At 43.0% G+C, this 22,526-nt stretch overlaps 1 protein-coding gene across 2 annotated transcripts in view; it reads left to right on the top strand.

The window, feature by feature from the left end:
* TMEM178A (transmembrane protein 178A) overlaps nucleotides 1-22,526 on the top strand; it is a 213,336-nt gene that overhangs the window by 170,464 nt on the left and 20,346 nt on the right. For both annotated transcript variants that reach the window (XM_069769026.1, XM_069769027.1), the window contains exon 2: nucleotides 17,325-17,438. In XM_069769026.1, coding sequence (XP_069625127.1) covers nucleotides 17,325-17,438 — 114 coding nt within the window. The remainder of the gene's footprint in view (nucleotides 1-17,324; nucleotides 17,439-22,526) is intronic.

Genomic DNA, 22,526 nt, shown 5'->3' with positions numbered 1-22,526 from the left:
TCTGCGGGGAGTCCAGCGACGAAACAAAGTTCTGGACTTTCTTCCCCGACCAGCGACAGCACAGCAGGGGCCTGATCGCTGCTGCGTGTCACACTGGACGATATCGCTAGCCAGGACGCTGCAACGTCACGGATCGCTAGCGATATCGTCTAGTGTGACGGTACCTTTAGCTCTGTGACATCACCCCTTCATGACATATGACTTCCTGGGGAAAGGCTTGCACATTTTGCAAGGCATGTTGGCATTGTATTTTAGGGCAGAAAGTTGCTATATGCATAGCATCTGTTTTTTTTTCTCCATGATTTGTATACTCAAAAGTAAGCTAACATAATGTGCTAAACTGTTCTACTTGGATATTACATTATTTTGCTTCTATTGAATGAAGCAGACGATGTGTGAGCCCGTGTAGTGAGTTCTGCATTACTTGCTGGTAAAAATCTGTGATTTTTTAATGAAGTGGCGTACACTAAGAAATATAATGGTTTTGCTGCCCTCTAGTGGTTGAAGTACATGTAGCAAAATTATCTCTAAATCAACATACTGTCAAAAAAACATGACGTCGCGTTTCAATAGTAGCATTATTTTTTATGACGTTTTTTTATTTGGTAACACACAGGTATGGTTGAATAGCTTTTTCAATATAGGTGGTTGAAATGTATGGAAACTAATTTTATTTATCGACTGGCAATATTAGCAGATCAGTAATGGTCTCACTCTTGTCTTCAATATTGGCTGCAATATTTTAACATCCTTATCTTGAATCTTCTGACTTTCGTTTGATTTTAGTACATAAGACTTTTGGGTAAATTTATTTAGATATTTTAATCATATCAATCATAAAACTATATCTCTACATAAGTTTGCCATTTTTACATTGCACATTACTGTTATTGTGTGCATAAATGGATCTTTTACCAGGTTTTTGCTATGTAATAAAGTCAGAGTAAAAGGAGAATATGAAAAGCCTCACCGTGCCTTGCCGCTGCTTCATCCAAAGTACTACAGTCCATACTGCATGGATATCCTTCTTTTTTAATCTGATGAAATAAAATAAAGTTTTATTTAATCCTTCACCAGACCTAATTTTTACCTTTGGGGTTTTTTCCTATGTAATCTAAGAGTACCAAAATGTAGGAGCAGAGTCCTTCTTTACAGTGATGTGTCACTTACTGGGCTTTGCTTTGCTGTTTCAACACAATCAGTATTTTATCAGCATGAGATTATCATTACAGGACAACTTGGCAAGTGCATCTTACTGCAACCTCGCCCCCAGCACTGATTAGCTGCTCTGTCACTTTACAATGTATACAGAAAGCTGTGGTATGGACGGCATTATCACAGCTCAACAACTGAGCTCTGCTAAATCTGCAGTAGAGAAAACTGACTCTAATAAAACTGCTATATGTGACACCCCAGGAGTCCGGTTACCACAATGGCATTGCTTTTCTCACAGGGGGTGATGTCATGTCTGGAGGTAAGGAGGGATCCCCTTGGCCGGTAACACAAACATGCAACACCTTCCTGACTCCAGACCAGAAGGGGGAGCTCTAAACCCGGTTTGAGGGGAAATTCCCTATAAGTTGTGGTCTGGAGGCGGAGTGAGTTAGTCTGTGTGTAGGGACAGAGAGTGAGGGTCGAGGAGGCGAGAGAGGAAAGCCTGGGGTGTGGAGCTGCTCCGAGTAAATAGATGAAATTATTGGTGTGTTCGCAGCCCGGGGTCCACCGTGCAGGAGGAACCTGCTGCTAGTTAATGGCACTATATGGCTGTATAAGCGAACTCTGTTACCTCACAGAGTCACTGATATAGAAAAGTCTAGCACTCAACTTAAGCGGCGAAAGATTTGATTTATTTGTAGCACTTGAAACGTTTCAGTCCATAAGGACTTTCATCAGTCACGTGCCATTAGAAGCCCGTAGGGCTGGGTTCAAAAAGAGCAGGGATGCACAGAATGTGCAAAAAGCGCCGCCACAGCTTGCGTTATAGAGAATGGAGGTAAAATAGAGCTTAGTTAGAGTGCTGTAATGGTGGGGCAATGGCCGCACATCAGGATGTAGCACCCACAAGCTGAAAGCTCTGGTGTTCGGGGTGAGGGGCACTGCCTCCAGACACGGTATCCACCGCTAGTCTCAGACTATCTGTGGATACCGTGTCTGGAGGCAGTGCCCCTCACCCCGAACACCAGAGCTTTCAGCTTGTGGGTGCTACATCCTGATGTGCGGCCATTGCCCCACCATTACAGCACTCTAACTAAGCTCTATTTTACCTCCATTCTCTATAACGCAAGCTGTGGCGGCGCTTTTTGCACATTCTGTGCATCCCTGCTCTTTCTGAACCCAGCCCTACGGGCTTCTAATGGCACGTGACTGATGAAAGTCCTTATGGACTGAAACGTTTCAAGTGCTACAAATAAATCAAATCTTTCGCCGCTTAAGTTGAGTGCTAGACTTCTTTCTATTTGTATTGAAGGTCTGGGAACCTAGTCTAAGCACCACAGTATAGCTGTGCACACGGTGTTTTCTCTCACTGTTATAGAAAAGGACTGTGCCCTGTTAAGCTCATCGCAGCAGACAGATAACTGCGGAGCAGATAGCAGTCAGTGGTCATGCAGTCAGGAAAGCACACAACCAATTCCTCACCGGAGGAGCCGGTATTCTAGTGGCTTTTTTTAGCCGGGTCCTGAGTACATGCAACCAAACTCCTGACCGGAGGTGTCGGTATTCTAATGGCTTTTACAGCCGATCCTGACCACAGGCATACATGACCACACTGGTGCAAAGCACATAACAAGGATTAATAATAGCGCATGGCTGTGTGGTCATGAAAACCTTTCATAGCTGCAGCAACTACAGGACCTTCCCAGAAGGACCAATGGGAGGCTGCCACAGAAATTTAGCAACTTCAGGACCTTCCCATAGGAGCAATGGGAGTTGCTACAGTACCTGAGCATGTGACCCTTGATCTCCAATGAGAGACCTTACCCTGGGCATGCTCAGAAGGGGAAAAGTAGGACTTAGTCCCAAAGACATCTGCTTGCCACTTACCAGTACTGGCTACAACGGCAGAAGCTGGAAAGGCAGCAGTAACCCTTGGCACAGTGCCAGACTGAGCAAGTCGCTGGGATAGACGCTGGGATCGATGTCTCTGCTGAGCAGGCTCCACCGTGGCAGAAGAAGAATGGGAGACCGCAGTGGAGATGGCTCGAGATTCCTTCTGTGCAGAGGTGGGAACTTGATCCCTAACACTAGGTGCAGCTACATTTCTGTTATGTTTCTTTTCTATTATATTAGTCTTCCAAACAATTTTGACAAATTATTTTTTCGGAAGAATGTTCTTTGCAGACATTTTCCTTGCAAATTGAACAAAATCTCTCAGTTTCCCTTTCTATGTTTCTTGGACACATGAAACAGCACTTTCTTTTTCTTTCTCCTGGCCCTGGAATCATCTGAAACTGTACGCCACACTGTTTCATTGCTTCTTTAGTTTGCTTTAGCAAGCCTTTCACGTCGCTTCGCTGTATAATGTGAGGCATTACAAGTTCATGACAAAGGTCCTTCAAAAATAGGCGTCTCCTGTCCTTCCTCCTTGCATGGAATTCTGGATGAGTTTCTGTATAAATGATGAATGAATTTAGGGCTGCTACATCAAGCATATTTGAAAAAAGTACTACAGGCCATCGTTTTGTTTGCCTCTTGCATGAATATTCTCCCACCATCTCATCCATTTTGTCTACACCTCCTTTTGTTTTATTGTAATGCAGGATGATTTGTGGTTTTAATTTTCTGTCATTGCTGTCAGTCAATACTGCAATTGTGATGCATGGCACTGAGTAAAATCACTGATTTCTCCTTCTTCGCTTTGTAAGATACCAATGTCACTTTGTTATTGAATCCAAAGACACTCTCATAAAGTGCTCGCTGACAGCTGTGTTTCAGTGCTTCTGGAATTTCTCGTCGGTTTGGCTTGATAGTACCAACAAGTGTAATAGCTTTTTGAAGCAGAAAATTGCCAAGTTAAACATTGGTGAAATAATTGTCCATGGTAATTGTGGCACCCCTAGGGGTATTTGCCACAAAAATAGTTACTGACACTAAATACAAATATTAAGATAGCAAAACTGAACTATACCACTTCCGGCCAGAAAGGGGAGCTCCAGAGACTCCCCTTGATCCATTCTGGTCTGAGAGAAGAAATGGCAGTTGGGCTAAGGAGCTGATAGTGAGAGGTCATACAGCTGAATTTCTAACAGCCCTATGACGGTTTCCAGGCCCAAATCACCGGCCTGAGGAGAAGAGGGACAGAGAAAAGGGACATTGTGAGAACCGGGTAGCATTAATCACTACCCAGAACAGGCGCAAAGACGGATACCGGATCCGTGGCTGTATTCATTATATATAATACAGCAACCGGAAAAACGTGAGGTGATATCAGCTTCACTAGGGCCGGACGCAGCAACAGACACAGAGTTCAGCGGTACTCCCGGAGGGGGTAAGCCGATAAAAGGACTCGGGTTGCCCGTCGAACCAGGACCCGGAGGGGACAGATTGGGCCGGCAGCCAGTTCACATACAGCAGCAGGGCCACACAGAAATTGCGCACAATAAGAGGCGAAGACCCCGGCAGGGTCAAAGTAACTCAGAGTTCCCATACAGACTCCGGTGACAGGACTGGTTGTAAATCCTTTTATGTTAAAGTAAACTGGTTAAACGTTTCAGTGCCTCAGTCTTTCATTTGGACAATAGCCATCTATCCAGGATCGGGATCGTCACCGCTGGGAGAACCTGCTGCTGATCAAGTAAGTGCCTGTTCCCTCATGATACCCCTTACACTGTGCATTGCCTGAGGCCACAGCACCGGGTCAAGCCACCTGTGACATCCCCCTCAAGAGACAGACCCCATTGGTCCGGTGCTGGGTATCCCGGTCTCCTGGGCGTCACATTTGGCGTCACGAACAGGATCTAGCCAGCCCGTATACCGGGTATTGTGTGCCGTGATTGGAGCCCAAAACTGTGAAAACTTGGACGAAAAATCTTGAAAATTGACTTTATTAAAGAAAAATCCATTCCCCATTGAAAACTATTGAAAGTGACTTTTCCCCATTGGTTATAATGGAGTAAAGATGGCCGCCATCCCCTGAGGTAATCACTTCATAACCGTTAGGCACGAGACTGTTAATTGAGCTACGCCATCACCTGAGCCCTAGTCTAACTGAAAAACTTCAGAATCCGCCATTACAGAGCGCGCGGCCGGCAGGAGCAGCAGGGGGCGTGTCATTGTGGGCGGCACCAAGCTGAGCGCTCTGACATCAGAGCAAGGGGAAAATCGATCCTGCTGCACAGCGGAACGAATCTACACTATCCCGACGGAAGCGGAGGACCGGAAGGGTCCGGATTAACTAAGGGGGCACAGTATGTCACAGCACGGAGACGCCGCAGCATCCGGCGACGCTAATGCAGCTGAAAGACAGAGTGTCGATAGAGCGTCTGGTAGCGCAGCGGTGCAAGAAGTGGCGCCCATCATGCCGGTGCTGATGCCATATACCCCAGGTGGCCCGTGGCTTCCAATGTATGAAGGTGAGCCTAATACCCTTGACAATTTCAGAGAAAAGATGCTGGCCCATTTTAACATGTTCCCCGTGGGTGAAGTTCAGCGTGTTAGTCTCCTGATGATGCAGTTAAGTGGCCATGCTAAGCGAGAAGTCACAGCATGGGCAGCTGATCTAAAAGGCACTGTTGAACGCATATTTGCTGGATTAAAAGCTACATTTGAAACCACTGCCAGCAGCAAAGCTAAAGTACGATTCTTTAATTGCAAACAAAAAGTTAATGAGGGCGTGAGAGACTTTGCCTTAAACCTGCAGGAAGCCCTTAAATCACTTACACTGGCTGAACCCATTTTTAACACCGGAGCGGATAAACTGCTAAGAGATCAATTTATGGAGGGACTCTACACCCCTTCTCACCGGGGGCATGTGAGCATGCTTGTTTTTAAGAACCCTGAATTGACATTTGCCCAATTAAAGGAGAGCGTTATACGTCTCCAGCTGGCAGAGGCACCTCGGGATCAGGAGCCTGCGCAACTCATGGCAGAGGCTCCTCAACAACATGGAGTACCAGTGACATCAGCTATGTCCGGGGCCATTGCTAAGCCCCTGGGGACAAGTACTAATGAGGCTTTTCAACAAAAGCTTGACTCTTTAACTGATGTTGTTGCTTCAATGGCTAAAACCATGCAGGAGATGAGAGGACCCAAGATGGAGTTGTCAAACCGTAGAGAAGGTGTTCCATGGATGAGACCCCGGAGATACCCGACATGGAGAGGACGACCCCGCGACCGCTACCAACCGGATGGACAGCCCATTTGCCGCCGTTGCCAGCAGCCAGGCCACTTTGCACGAGATTGTGATTTAAACGGGAATCCCCTGGGAATGCGGGCCGCTTCGCAGGAATGAACTTTCAAGGCCCAACACCCTGGCACGACAGGTACATCGGAGGACGACCCATTATCCCTATCGTGCTGGACGGAATTCCCCTCAACGCTTTGCTGGACACAGGTTCCCAGATTTCATCTATACCGTATATCCTTTATAAGAGGTACTGGGCTGATGCAGATATTGATAAAGGGCCCTCTGATGTTGAACTAGATATATGGGCCAGTAATGGTAAGTTGGTACCGAAACTAGGATTCAGGGAGATGACCATAAAGATTGGTAAAGTAGAATTGAAGAAACAGGGTATAATTGTTGTTGATGTTGACCGGCGGAACTGTGAACCAACTGTATTGATAGGAATGAATATGTTAGAGAACTGCTTTTCCGAAGTCATTTCTGTCTTACAGCAAATTGCTGAAACTGCCCAATCCTGCCAGCAGAGAGTTCTCCGGAGGGAAATAAAAATATTGATGTTAAGGCAACAGGTAGAAGTTGCAGGTGGAGAAATCGGCAGTGTGAGGGTAAGTGATCCAACGTCTATTGTAATCCCACCAAAAACAGAAATGCTGGTATGGTGTAGAGCAGCCATTGGTACTAAGGGACGAGATTATCAAGCCTTAATAGAACCAGTGTAGACCGACAGCAGGCCCACTATACTCACAGCACGAGGGATAGTCGAGGTACACCGGGGACGAGTGCCGGTACGACTTTTGAACTGTGGAGAGGAAGAGGTCACTTTGCCAAGGTATGCTACAATGGCAAAGCTATATACTGTTGACAACAATGCCATCACAACCATTGAGCCCTTAGAACCAACCTGTCAGGTGGAAGGCAATGGCTCAGATGGAGAAATGGAGGATTGGTGCCAACAGCTACACGTGGGCATAAATTCAACACCTACCCATCAAAAACAAGGGGTGTATAGGCTAGTGACGGAATATGAACAAGTCTTCAGTAAACACCCATTGGACTTCGGACGGATAGTAGGGGTAGAACACACAATCCCCACAGGTGACCATCCCCCAATAAAAGAAAGATATAGACCCATACCGCCCGCTCACTATCAATGTGCAAAAGATATGCTGAGGGAAATGAAACAGGCCGGGGTAATAAGAGACAGCTGTAGCCCCTGGGCGGCCCCTCTAGTGATTGTCAAAAAAAAAAGATGGAACTATGAGAATGTGCGTAGACTACCGGCAGATTAATAACATCACCCATAAAGACGCCTACCCCTTGCCTAGGATAGAAGAGTCCTTGACTGCTTTGAAATCTGCTAATTATTTTTCCACCTTAGACTTAACAAGCGGGTATTGGCAAGTCCCTGTGGCTGAGAGAGATAAGGAAAAGACGGCATTCACCACACCAATGGGTCTAAGTGAATTTAATCGCATGCCGTTCGGACTCTGCAATGCATCCGGTACCTTCCAGCGGCTGATGGAATGCTGCCTCGGACACAAGAACTTCGAGACCGTCCTCCTGTACCTAGATGATGTGATCGTCTACTCAAAGACTTACGAACAACACTTAAAAGACTTGGCAGAAGTGTTCGAAGCCTTATCCAGGTATGGCATGAAAATCAAGCCATCCAAATGTCACCTTCTCAAGCCAAAGGTACAGTACCTGGGACACATCGTGAGTTTGGAGGGAGTAGCACCGGATCCCGAGAAAATAACCGCCATAAGGGATTGGCCGAGACCTACCAGCGCAAAAGAAGTGAGGCAATTCCTGGGATTGGTGGGTTACTATCGCAGATTTATAAAAGGATTTACCAAGTTGGCAGCACCCTTGCAAGACGCCTTGGTAGCGCAGACGAAGAAACCTTCAAACCGAAACCCTCCTTTCCAGTGGAACGACGAAAGGGAAGACTCCTTTGAACAACTAAAGAAGGCACTAACCGGAGAAGAGGTTCTGGCATACCCAGATTGCCATCAACCTTTCATCCTCTACACCGATGCCAGTAATGTGGGACTAGGAGCGGTGCTGTCACAAAAGCAAGAAGGTCGGGAGAAAGTCATCGCCTTTGCAAGTAGAAAGCTCCGGCCTACTGAAAGAAATCCAGAAAATTATAGCTCCTTCAAATTGGAACTACTGGCAGTAGTTTGGGCTGTGACGAAATGTTTCAAACACTATCTGGCCGCTGCAGAATTTATTGTCTATACTGACAACAATCCGTTGACCCACCTGGACACAGCCAAATTAGGTGCGTTAGAACAGCGATGGATAGCCCGGTTATCTAATTACAACTTCAAGATCAAGTATCGAGCAGGTCGCAAGAATGGAAATGCCGATGCCCTATCCCGGATGCCACACTTGAGAGATGTAGAAGAAGAAACGGGGGAGCTTGAAGAAATTGAACTACCAGCCTTCCATCATCCCAAGGCAAAACATCATCAGTCAAGTACCTATCAGAAACAACAAGAGGTGAATTTTAATCCGTTAGCACACCATAGATGGGCTGACACCCAAGACAGCAATCCGGCTGTGAAGTTGGTGAAGGAACTGTTAACTGAGCAAAGTGCATATCCCGATGAGGATGCCCCAGAAGAGACGCATCAACTCTGGAAAGAGAGAGGCAAAATGTTCCTGTATCAAGGGAAGCTCTGTAGAAGGTACACCAATCCGAAAACACATGAATTGGTTTGGCAGATTATCGTGCCTAAACAAGATGTCAAGATGGTCCTCGAAGCTTACCATAATGGTGCTGGTCACTTTGGTTGGAAAAAGTTAGAAGTACTTCTAAGAGAAAGATTTTATTGGGTCGGGATGAGAAAATCAATCGAACAGTGGTGCAGAAATTGTGGCCCGTGCAACCTCAGAAGAAACGATCAAAAGAACCAAAGAGCACCACTGCAGCCCATAATCACCAAACAACCACTTGAACTTGTAGCCATAGACCACGTGAAATTAATACCAAGCCGGTCCGGCTATGTCTATGCCTTGACCATCGTGGACCATTATTCACGCTTCTTGGTAGTAGTACCCGTAAAAGATCTGACAGCAAAAACAGCAGCCAAAGCGTTCCAAATGTACTTTTGTAGACCCCATGGATATCCGGAACAGGTTCTCACCGACCAAGGTACAGCCTTTGAATCAGAAATCTTCAGAGAATTCTGTAATACAGTGGGGCAAAAAAGTATTTAGTCAGTCAGCAATAGTGCAAGTTCCACCACTTAAAAAGATGAGAGGCGTCTGTAATTTACATCATAGGTAGACCTCAACTATGGGAGACAAACTGAGAAAAAAAAATCCAGAAAATCACATTGTCTTTTTTTATCATTTTTTTTGCATTTTATGGTGGAAAATAAGTATTTGGTCAGAAACAAACAATCAAGATTTCTGGCTCTCACAGACCTGTAACTTCTTCTTTAAGAGTCTCCTCTTTCCTCCACTCATTACCTGTAGTAATGGCACCTGTTTAAACTTGTTATCAGTATAAAAAGACACCTGTGCACACCCTCAAACAGTCTGACTCCAAACTCCACTATGGTGAAGACCAAAGAGCTGTCAAAGGACACCAGAAACAAAATTGTAGCCCTGCACCAGGCTGGGAAGACTGAATCTGCAATAGCCAACCAGCTTGGAGTGAAGAAATCAACAGTGGGAGCAATAATTAGAAAATGGAAGACATACAAGACCACTGATAATCTCCCTCGATCTGGGGCTTCACGCAAAATCCCACCCCGTGGGGTCAGAATGATCACAAGAACGGTGAGCAAAAATCCCAGAACCACGCGGGGGGACCTAGTGAATGAACTGCAGAGAGCTGGGACCAATGTAACAAGGCCTAGCATAAGTAACACACTACGCCACCATGGACTCAGATCCTGCAGTGCAAGACGTGTCCCACTGCTTAAGCCAGTACATGTCCGGGCCCGTCTGAAGTTTGCTAGAGAGCATTTGGATGATCCAGAGGAGTTTTGGGAGAATGTCCTATGGTCTGATGAAACCAAACTGGAACTGTTTGGTAGAAACACAACTTGTCGTGTTTGGAGGAAAAAGAATACTGAGTTGCATCCATCAAACACCATACCTACTGTAAAGCATGGTGGTGGAAACATCATGCTTTGGGGCTGTTTCTCTGCAAAGGGGCCAGGACGACTGATCCGGGTACATGAAAGAATGAATGGGGCCATGTATCGTGAGATTTTGAGTGCAAACCTCCTTCCATCAGCAAGGGCATTGAAGATGAAACGTGGCTGGGTCTTTCAACATGACAATGATCCAAAGCACACCGCCAGGGCAACGAAGGAGTGGCTTCATAAGAAGCATTTCGAGGTCCTGGAGTGGCCTAGCCAGTCTCCAGATCTCAACCCTATAGAAAACCTTTGGAGGGAGTTGAAAGTCCGTGCTGCCAAGCGAAAAGCCAAAAACATCACTGCTCTAGAGGAGATCTGCATGGAGGAATGGGCCAACATACCAACAACAGTGTGTGGCAACCTTGTGAAGACTTACAGAAAACGTTTGACCTCTGTCATTGCCAACAAAGGATATATTACAAAGTATCAAGATGAAATTTTGTTTCTGACCAAATACTTATTTTCCACCATAATATGCAAATAAAATGTTAAAAAAACAGACAATGTGATTTTCTGGATTTTTTTTTCTCAGTTTGTCTCCCATAGTTGAGGTCTACCTATGATGTAAATTACAGACGCCTCTCATCTTTTTAAGTGGTGGAACTTGCACTATTGCTGACTGACTAAATACTTTTTTGCCCCACTGTATGTATGGTTGCAAAAAGATCCGGACGACGGCCTATCATCCACAAACAACCGGCTTATGCGAGATGATGAACCATATTATAATAGACCTACTAAAGACTTTACCTGAGACAGAAAGGAATCAATGGCCAGAGAAATTGCCTGACTTGGTAGATCTATATAATCATGTCCCGGTAAGCTCCACCAACTGCACCCCAGCTTACCTTATGCGTGCAAGACCCGGCCAATTACCAATCGATCTAGAAATGGGAATTCTGAAACCAGACGCAGAAGTTCAAGACTCCAATTGGGATATCATACGGCAAAAGCAGTATCGCCAAGTGCAAGAGAGTGTGGAAAGAAGCCTTCAGCAAACTAGAGAAAGACAAGAGCGAACTTTCAACCAGAATGCTCTAGCGACCCCAATAAGACCGGGTGACCAAGTGCTCAAGAGAAATCGTCGAACCAATAAACTAGACAATCAGTGGGAAGCCGTACCCTACACAGTTTTACCAACAAGAATGGATAATCCTAAAATGTGTCTCATTAGCAAAAACGGAGGCTTAACATCTGTACTAGTGTCAAGAGACAATCTTAAATTATGTCCGGAAGCATTGAAAGAGCCAGACGTTGTCCAGCCAGAACCAGAAGTTATTCAACCCATACAGGTTCAACCAGTAAAGGAAAAAGAAGAGGAAATGTATCACACCTGTATAGGAGACTTTCCCAAAACCTTACTAACATACCATGGTGCAGTAGTGGTTCCTATGGTGGCCTTTTACCCAACACCGAACCCAATACCAGAAGTCCCAAGACAGGAAGAGGCTGACCCCGTACTACGGGAGGTTCCAGGCCAGGAAGAACAGATTCCTGATCAGAGTAATCCCATTCACGGTGGACTTGCCAACTCCATAGTCGTGGAATTATCTTTAGCAGAGAGGGCAGATACTACATCTGCAGTAGACAGTAGTACACCACATGAAGAGACACCGCTATTACGTAGATCACAGCGTAGTACCCAGGGTCAATTACCGGCCAGGTATGCAGATTACCAACTATAAAGCTCATAATGTGAATTGTATATATGTTATGCCGTATATAGTTAAACAGAAAATGTAGTATAGTCATTGTTATCAGCCTGCAAGGTTTAAGCCCAGTGCCTACAGAGACTTGTCTGTATGAACTTCTTGCATATTCTTGAACTTTTTATCAGCCCGGAGGCACTAAATCAAAGCTCCGGAAAGACTGCTTTTTGAACTTTGCTTTTTGCTCTTTTTGAACTTTCTTTAGACTTTATATTAATAACTCCGTTGGAAAAATGGAACTAAATTCCTGGACACAAAGTGCAGTGCCTTTCCTAATACCTTCAAGGATAGAACTGTATTAATAGACGCTATTTGAAGTGACTTTTTACAGAACTCTATTTTTGTTTCCTTGAGTGGTTTTTGTAACTTTTCATTTTTAAGACTCTGTACATATTAATTGTTATTTCAAAATGTTATCGTCCCACAGTCCCGGAGTACTGTTCTTAACTAAGGGGGAATGTGGCACCCCTAGGGGTATTTGCCACAAAAATAGTTACTGACACTAAATACAAATATTAAGATAGCAAAACTGCACTACCACTTCCGGCCAGAAGGGGGAGCTCCAGAGACTCCCCTTGATCCATTCTGGTCTGAGAGAAGAAATGGCAGTTGGGCTAAGGAGCTGATAGTGAGAGGTCATACAGCTGAATTTCTAACAGCCCTATGACGGTTTCCAGGCCCAAATCACCGGCCTGAGGAGAGGAGGGACAGAGAAAAGGGACATTGTGAGAACCGGGTAGCATTAATCACTACCCAGAACAGGCGCAAAGACGGATACCGGATCCGTGGCTGTATTCATTATATATAATACAGCAACCGGAAAAACGTGAGGTGATATCAGCTTCACTAGGGCCGGACGCAGCAACAGACACAGAGTTCAGCGGTACTCCCGGAGGGGGTAAGCCGATAAAAGGACTCGGGTTGCCCGTCGAACCAGGACCCGGAGGGGACAGATTGGGCCGGCAGCCAGTTCACATACAGCAGCAGGGCCACACAGAAATTGCGCACAATAAGAGGCGAAGACCCCGGCAGGGTCAAAGTAACTCAGAGTTCCCATACAGACTCCGGTGACAGGACTGGTTGTAAATCCTTTTATGTTAAAGTAAACTGGTTAAACGTTTCAGTGCCTCAGTCTTTCATTTGGACAATAGCCATCTATCCAGGATCGGGATCGTCACCGCTGGGAGAACCTGCTGCTGATCAAGTAAGTGCCTGTCCCCTCACGATACCCCTTACACTGTGCATTGCCTGAGGCCACAGCACCGGGTCAAGCCACCTGTGACATCCCCCTCAAGAGACAGACCCCATTGGTCCGGTGCTGGGTATCCCGGTCTCCTGGGCGTCACATAATGTTTCTACCAGAATTGAATATTGGAACAGCAAGAGTTTTGACAATTTCAGACCCCAGATCCTTCTGTACTGGTGCACCAACCTCTTTGCCACAGGAGATTGCACCATTTATGCCATAATAATTAGCAGAATCACACATCCAGAAGATTTTGATTCCATATTTGGCTGGCTTGCTGGGCATGTATTGTATGAACTTGCAGCATCCTCTGAACGGTACAAGTTGCTCATCTACTGTAACATTAGTACTAGGATTGTAAAGTTTGGTGCAATTTTTGATAAATATGTTCCTGATATAACTGATAGGGGCTAATTTGTCTGTTTCAAACCTCAATGCACGTATTCACTTATCATCCAATCGAATTTGTCTTCTAATTTCCATATATCTGTCCACTGACATTGTCGCCTTATAGTGTGGATCAGAAAGTGCGTCCAGAAATAATTCTCGAAATGGAACATCATACGATTTTTGACTCCCTGCCAGCAGTAAAAGTCCAATGTATGCATAAAGTTCCTCTTTTGAGATATTTTTCCAGGACTTATTTTTTGCAGAAGCGATACGTCTTCATTCTAGGTTTGAACATAAAAGGACTTCTTCTCAAATATTGTCAGAAAAAAAGTTCAGAAAACGTCTTTAGGGGAAAAGTAACTGGGACTTCCCACAGCTCCTTGAGCCTGTCTCACAATATTATGGATTGCAGTACGTCCAACTAATGTAGGATTACTGTCCCAAAAAACATTCGTTTTGGATGTTCTACTTATCACTTCTTGAGAATCCACTGTATTCACTTCTTCAGCATCAGAAGAAGAATCACTTGAGGATGTTTGATTCTCTGGTGGCAGGTACTCATTATCGGACAAAGATAGATTCCTTTGAAACACAATTACCTCAATCTCTTGGTCACTGCTGACTAGATGTTAGCAAACTAAAAGAAAAAACAATGAACACAATCAGGGTTGTCCACTCTTTGCTTGTGTGTTACACACTGTAAGTGTAAAGTGCCCCCTCCCTCCTCTCACCCTCAGCACCTCTTACCTTTTATACTTTCTTTAAGGTGTTGTACAATTCTCTGGATGTCTATAGCTCAATAGCTTTACCCTTTGCATGCTTCTTAGAATCATAGAAACTGAATCAGACTTCCTCTCAACATCTTATCTTATCTCATGTCCTTCACAATTAGCTCACTGTGTATACTGTCCTCATTACTCTCTACACAGCTTATTAGGCTAGGTTCCCATTGCGTTAGTGGGTGTCCGCTGACGGAATCCGTTACATAGCGCCACTAATGCAATGTAACGGATCCGTTAGCGCACCCATTGACCGCAATTTATGTAACGCATCCCTAACGCATTCCATTTTTGGCATGCATTAGCGATGTTCCGTTATTTTCTGACGGACCTCGAATGCTGTCTGCAGTGTTTTTGGGTCTGTTCTCGCTAGCGCAGATCGGGCATCTGTGCTAGCGCGATCTCTAAATGTGATCCCTTTTTAGACATTGCATTAACGCAGTCCATTAGCATATGCGCTAGACGGACTGCACAACACAAATGTGAACCTAGCCTTACTGTGTTCAGAAGAACCTGAGATGATGTCATGGCCTTATCTCACCCTCCAAAAATCACATGACATCCTCATATGGCATTATCCACACCTTGGCCCCTCCACCAGCATTACTGAGTACAAATAAAGTAACTTGAGACACAAACACGAACATGATAAAAAATACATGGGGGCCTAAAAGGCCCCAAATCCGTACATATGTGGTTTTCACCAAAAAAGCATTGCTACACTGAAATGCCTATGAAAAAAAATTATATGAACAACTGGATATTACCAACAACGACATACTTGAGGATTACCTGGAGTTTCAAAATTCTAACTTAAGTCATTTTGCAGATAATAGCAAAAAAGTAAGCATGGGGGCCTAAGAGGCCCCCAATACGCATGCTAGGGTTAATTAAAGGGAACATGCATCTTCATTCCTGTCTTCAGTCCTGCTACCCAAACCTCAAGCTGCATCTTTAACCTGTTTATTAGCCTAGACCACTGTGTATGTTACCGTCAACAATAATCAACTGTTATCTACTGGGTAAAGATTGTGCAGAAAAATATTGAAAAAGTAAATTTTTCTTTTTTAAAGCTTTGCCTATATGAATAGGTAGACAGCAAATTCACTTTGTTAAAAGGTTGTCTGTATTACCTTACCAATTTAAAAATACAGCATTAGGATATATACTGTATATGAATGAAACAGACTGTGGTTTGCTGCAGAAGATTAATATTTGTGTGTCTTTATGAGCATAACAAGAGGTAGGAGATTTGCATACTGTTAGTACACAGGGGCCTTCAGCTGTCCGCACCAGCTGCCTGCAGCCATTGATAGTCAAAGGAATTTTGTAGTGATTTTAGTTTAACACAATAGAAGCACAGATGGTCCAATAATTGTAGACCAGCCTGGTGGCTCACTGGTCAGCCTTGCAGCGCTGGGGTCCTGGGTTCTAATCCCACCAAGGACAACATCTGCAAGGAGTTTGTATGTTCTTCCTGTGATGCGTGTGTTTCCTCCCACATTCCAAAGACATACTGATAGGGAATCTAGATTGTGAGCCTCATTGGGGACAGCGATGATAATGTCTGTAAATCACAGTTGAATTGATGGTGCTATGTAAGTGAGTAAAATAAATAAAAACTATTGCAGACCCTAATATGCATCCATTTTATGGTTGCCTAAAACAAGCCTTACAGAATGTTCACATGGTGTTATATAGTTTCAAAATAAGTTTTAATAGAAATATATTAATAAATTAATTATCACAGAATTTTGGACATAAACCTGATAAAAGTTGGAAATGTATTTTTATATTTCAAGTTTGCAGGGCAAAATGCTTAGGGCTCTTCATCTTCTTTTCCCAGTTACTATGAAGCCAATCGTATAAAAAAATTATTTTGATCTATCCTGCCATGTCATTTGCTTTACAAATAGTGTTGAGCGATACCGTCCGATACTTGAAAGTATCGGATAGTATCGGCCGATACCCGAAAAATATCGGATATCGCCGATACCGATATCCAATACCAATACAAGTCAATGGGACATCAAGTATCGGAAGGTATTCTCATGGTTCCCAGGGTCTGAAGGAGAGGAAACTCTCCTTCAGGCCCTGGGATCCATAGGGATGTGTAAAATAAAGAATTAAAATAAAAAATATTGATATGCTCACCTCTCCCCTGGACATCACGCTGGTAACCGGCCGGCTTCTTTGTTTAAAATGAGCGCCTTCAGGACCTGCGAATGACGTCGCGGCTTCTGATTGGTCGCGTGCCGCCCATGTGACCGGCACGCGACCAATCAGAAGCAGGTCCTGAAGGTGCTCATTTTAAACAAAGAAGCCGGCCGGTTACCAGCGTGATGTCCAGGGGCCGCCGGAGAGGTGAATATATCAATATTTTTTATTTTAATTCTTTATTTTACACATCCCTATTGATCCGATACCGATACCCGATACCACAAAAGTATCGGATCTCGGTATCGGAATTCCGATACCGCAAGTATCGGCCGATACCCGATACTTGCGGTATCGGAATGCTCAACACTATTTACAAACTATTCATTAATAGTTGCCACTTGACCATTTAAAACATCGACTGTGTTGAGAATAAGTAATGTCTGAGTATGTAATTATGAATACTGAGCTTCTTTAGGTGAATGTGCTGTTTTTACACATACAATAGTATGCTAAATTACTTTACTTTTTTCTTTGAAGGAATTGCACAGAAATGCACAGCCATCAAGTATCACTTCTCTCATCCAATTCGCCTGAGAAATATTCCATTCAATCTGACCAGGACTATTCAGCAAGATGAGTGGCACCTTCTCCGTAAGTAGAGTGAATGAGTAACACCAATCTGCAGTTATGATGGAGGAGAGAACATAGAAACAGGTTTACAGACTCAAAACAAAATGAGCAGTTAAAGAAGTTACTTTTTTCTGCACTAGAGATATTTAACGTCGTTACCCCCCTTCAATGGATTCCATGGATTCTGAGAGATTTTTCATGACCTATTTTACATCATGGTAGTGGTAAAATTTGTTTGATGTGACTTGCACTTATTTGTGAAAAAACAGACATTTTGTGAAAATTTCACAAATTTCAAACTTTTAATTTTTATACCCTTAAACCAGAGAGCTATGTCACACAAAACAGTTAATACATAATATTTCAAACATGTCTACTTTACATCAGCATAATATTTTAAACAATTTTTTTTTGTTAGCAAGTTGGCAGAGTTAAACGTTGATCAGTGATTTCTCATTTTTTCCAACAAAGTTTCCAAAACCATTTTTTTAGGGACTACATCACATTTCAAGTAACTTTGAAATGCCTATATGACAGAAAATACCAAAAAGTGACATCATACTAAAAACTGCACACTTCAAGGTGCTCAAAACCACATTCAAGAAGTTTATTAACAATTCAGATGCTTCATAGGAATTGAAGAAACGTGGAGGAAAAAAATGAACATTTAAATTTTTTCTCACAAAATTTTTACTTTAGCTCCAAATTGTTGTATGTTCAAAAGGAAAACAGACAATGGAACCAAAAATTTGTTGAGCAAATTCTCCTGAGTAAGCCAATACCTCATATGTGAGGAAAACTACTGTTTGGGCTCACAACAGGGCTTGGAAGAGAAGGAGCACCATATGATTTTTTTTGTATGCAGAAATTTATAACATTGAGCTGCAAAAATAATAAAATCAGATTTTTTACACAAAAATGTTGATTTAGCTCAAAATATTTTATTTCCACAAGGGTAAAAGGAGAAAATGGACCTCTAAAATTATTGTGCAATTTCTCCTGAATGCGCCAATACCTGATATGTGTTGGCAAGATACTTTGGGGAGCACGGCAAGGCTCGAAAAGGAAGAAGCACCATTTCACTTTTTAAACTCAAAATTGGCAGGAATTGAAAGCAGACGCCATGTTGCATTTGGAGAGTCCCTGATGGACGTAAGCAATAGAAACTCCACACAAGTGACCCCATTTTGGAAACTAGACCCTTCAAGCAATCTACCAAGATGTGTGTTGAGCACCTTGAACCCTCAGATGCTTCACAGAATTTTATAACCTTTAGCCATGAAAATAAAAAATCTAATTTTTTCCACAAAAATATTCTTTTAGCATAATTTTTTTATTCATTTTAACAATGGGAAAGGATAAAATGGTCTCCATAAATTGTTGTTCAATTTATTCTGAGTATGCCAATACCCCATATGTGGTGAAAAACTACTGTTTGAGTGCACGGCAGGGCTCAGAAAGGAAGGAGCACCATTTGACTTTTTGAATGCAAAATTGGATGGAATCATGAGTGGATGCCATGATGCGTTTGGAGAGCCCCTGATATGCCTAAATAGTGGAAATCCCACACAAATGACCCCATTTTGGAAACTAGACCCCTCAAGGAATTTATCTAGATGTGTGGTGAGCATCTTGAACCACCAGGGGCTTCACAGAAATTTATAACGTAGAGCCATGAAAATTTAAAATCACATTTTTACCACAAAAATGTTCTTTTAGCCCCACAATTTTTATCTTAACAAGGGTACCAGGAGAATATGGAAATCAAAATGTAGTGTTCAATTTCACATGAATATGCAGATATCCCATATGTGGGGGAAAACTACTGTACGGGTGCATGGCAAAGCATAGAAAGGAAAAAGTGACGTTCAGGAACGCTAATTTTTTTAAGGAAATGGTCTGCAGGTGTGATGTCATGTTTGGAGAACCCCTAACGTGCCCAACAGTGGAAACCCCCCATAAGTGACCCCATTTTAGAGACTAGACCCCTCAAGGAATTTATCTAGATGTGTGGTGAGCACCTTGAACCCACATTTTACAACATTGATCTGTGAAAATAAAATAAAATAAAAATTTCCAGCAAAAATTTCTTAGGCCACATGTTTTCATTTTCACAAGGATAGCAGAAGAAAATTAGCCAAAAATGTGTTGTCAAATTTCTCCTGACTACACCAATACTCCATATCCCATATGTGGTCAAAAACTACTTTTTGAGGCATAGTGCAAACCTGAGAAGGGATGAAGGTGCTAAATTGGAGTTCAGATTTTGCTGGAATAATTTGAGGGTGCCATGTTACATTGGCAGAGCCCCTGAGATGCCAAGACAGCAGAAATCTCCCAATAACATAGTAAGGCCGAAAAAAGACATTTGTCCATCCAGTTCAGCCTATATTCCATCATAATAAATCCCCAGATCTACGTCCTTCTACAGAACCTAATAATTGTATGATACAATATTGTTCTGCTCCAGGAAGACATCCAGGCCTCTCTTGAACCCCTCGACTGAGTTCGCCATCACCACCTCCTCAGGCAAGCAATTCCAGATTCTCACTGCCCACAGTAAAGAATCCTCTTCTATGTTGGTGGAAAAACCTTCTCTCCTCCAGACGCAAAGAATTCCTCCTTGTGCCTGTCACCTTCCTTGGTATAAACAGATCCTCAGCAAGATATTTGTATTGTCCCCTTATATACTTATACATGGTTATTAGATCGCCCCTCAGTCGTCTTTTTTCTAGACTAAATAATCCTAATTTCGCTAATCTATCTGGGTATTGTAGTTCTCCCATCCCCTTTATTAATTTTGTTGCCCTCCTTTGTACTCTCTCTAGTTCCATTATATCCTTCCTGAGCACCGGTGCCCAAAACTGGACACAGTACTCCATGTGCGGTCTAACTAGGGATTTGTACAGAGGCAGTATAATGCTCTCATCATGTGTATCCAGACCTCTTTTAATGCACCCCATGATCCTGTTTGCCTTGGCAGCTGCTGCCTGGCACTGGCTGCTCCAAGTAAGTTTATCATTAACTAGGATCCCCAAGTCCTTCTCCCTGTCAGATTTACCCAGTGGTTTCCCATTCAGTGTGTAATGGTGATATTGATTCCTTCTTCCCATGTGTATAACCTTACATTTATCATTGTTAAACCTCATCTGCCACCTTTCAGCCCAAGTTTCCAACTTATCCAGATCCATCTGTAGCAGAATACTATCTTCTCTTGTATTAACTGCTTTACATAGTTTTGTATCATCTGCAAATATCGATATTTTACTGTGTAAACCTTCTACCAGATCATTAATGAATATGTTGAAGAGAACAGGTCCCAATACTGACCCCTGCGGTACCCCACTGGTCACAGCGACCCAGTTAGAGACTATACCATTTATAACCACCCTCTGCTTTCTATCACTAAGCCAGTTACTAACCCATTTACACACATTTTCCCCCAGACCAAGCATTCTCATTTTGTGTACCAACCTCTTGTGCGGCATGGTATCAAACGCTTTGGAAAAATCGAGATATACCACGTCCAATGACTCACCGTGGTCCAGCCTATAGCTTACCTCTTCATAAAAACTGATTAGATTGGTTTGACAGGAGCGATTTCTCATAAACCCATGCTGATATAGAGTTAAACAGTTATTCTCATTGAGATAATCCAGAATAACATCCCTCAGAATCCCTTCAAATATTTTACCAACAATAGAGGTTAGACTTACTGGCCTATAATTTCCAGGTTCACTTTTAGAGCCCTTTTTGAATATTGGCACCACATTTGCTATGCGCCAATCCTGCGGAACAGACCCTGTCGCTATAGAGTCCCTAAAAATAAGAAATAATGGTTTATCTATTACATTACTTAGTTCTCTTAGTACTCGTGGGTGTATGCCATCTGGACCCGGAGATTTATCTATTTTAATCTTATTTAGCCGGTTTCGCACCTCTTCTTGGGTTAGATTGGTGACCCTTAATATAGGGTTTTCATTGTTTCTTGGGATTTCACCTAGCATTTCATTTTCTACCGTGAATACCGTAGAGAAGAAGGTGTTTAATATGTTAGCTTTTTCCTCGTCATCTACAACCATTCTTTCCTCACTATTTTTTAAGGGGCCTACATTTTCAGTTTTTATTCTTTTACCATTGATATAGTTGAAGAACAGTTTGGGATTAGTTTTACTCTCCTTAGCAATGTGCTTCTCTGTTTCCTTTTTGGCAGCTTTAATTAGTTTTTTAGATAAAGTATTTTTCTCCCTATAGTTTTTTAGAGCTTCAATGGTGCCATCCTGCTTTAGTAGTGCAAATGCTTTCTTTTTACTGTTAATTGCCTGTCTTACTTCTTTGTTTAGCCACATTGGGTTTTTCCTATTTCTAGTCCTTTTATTCCCACAAGGTATAAACCGCTTACACTGCCTATTTAGGATGTTCTTAAACATTTTCCATTTATTATCTGTTATTCTTATTTCCGAGGATATTGTCCCAGTCTACCAGATTAAGGGCATCTCTAAGCTGGTCAAACTTTGCCTTCCTAAAGTTCAGTGTTTTTGTGACTCCCTGACAAGTCCCCCTAGTGAAAGACAGGTGAAACTGTACAATATTGTGGTCGCTATTTCCTAGCAACCTCATTTTACAAACTACTCCCCTCAGTGAATTCATCTAGGCTTGCAGTGATCATATTGACACCACATGTGTCTCACAGAATTTTAGACCATTGGGCAGTGAAGAAAAAATTACATTTTTACCACTAAAATTTTGTTTTAGCCTCAGATTCTACATTTTCATAAGGGGAAATGGGTAAAAATGGCACCAAAATATGTACCACAATTTCTTCTGAATGTAGTAATACCCCAAATGTGGCTGTACAGTACTGCTTACCATAAGGTGAGTCTCGAGAGGGACGGAGCGCTATTTGCCTCATGGAGTGCAGATTTTCCTAGAATAATTTGCAGACTCCATATGCAGAGTTCCTAAGTCCTAGAAGAGCAGAATCTCCCCTCAAGTAACCCAATTTTGTAAATTACAGTATACCCCTTTTGGAATTTATTTACAGGTGTAGTGACTATTTTGATTGAGTGTTTTCTAGAAACAAGCTGCAGTGGATGTTGATGAGTGAAA

Source organism: Ranitomeya imitator, chromosome 5 (assembly GCF_032444005.1).
Source record: "Ranitomeya imitator isolate aRanImi1 chromosome 5, aRanImi1.pri, whole genome shotgun sequence".
Classification (NCBI taxonomy): domain Eukaryota; kingdom Metazoa; phylum Chordata; class Amphibia; order Anura; family Dendrobatidae; genus Ranitomeya; species Ranitomeya imitator.
Note: the sequence above shows the minus strand (reverse complement) of the source record. Positions and strands in the feature narration are given on the sequence as shown.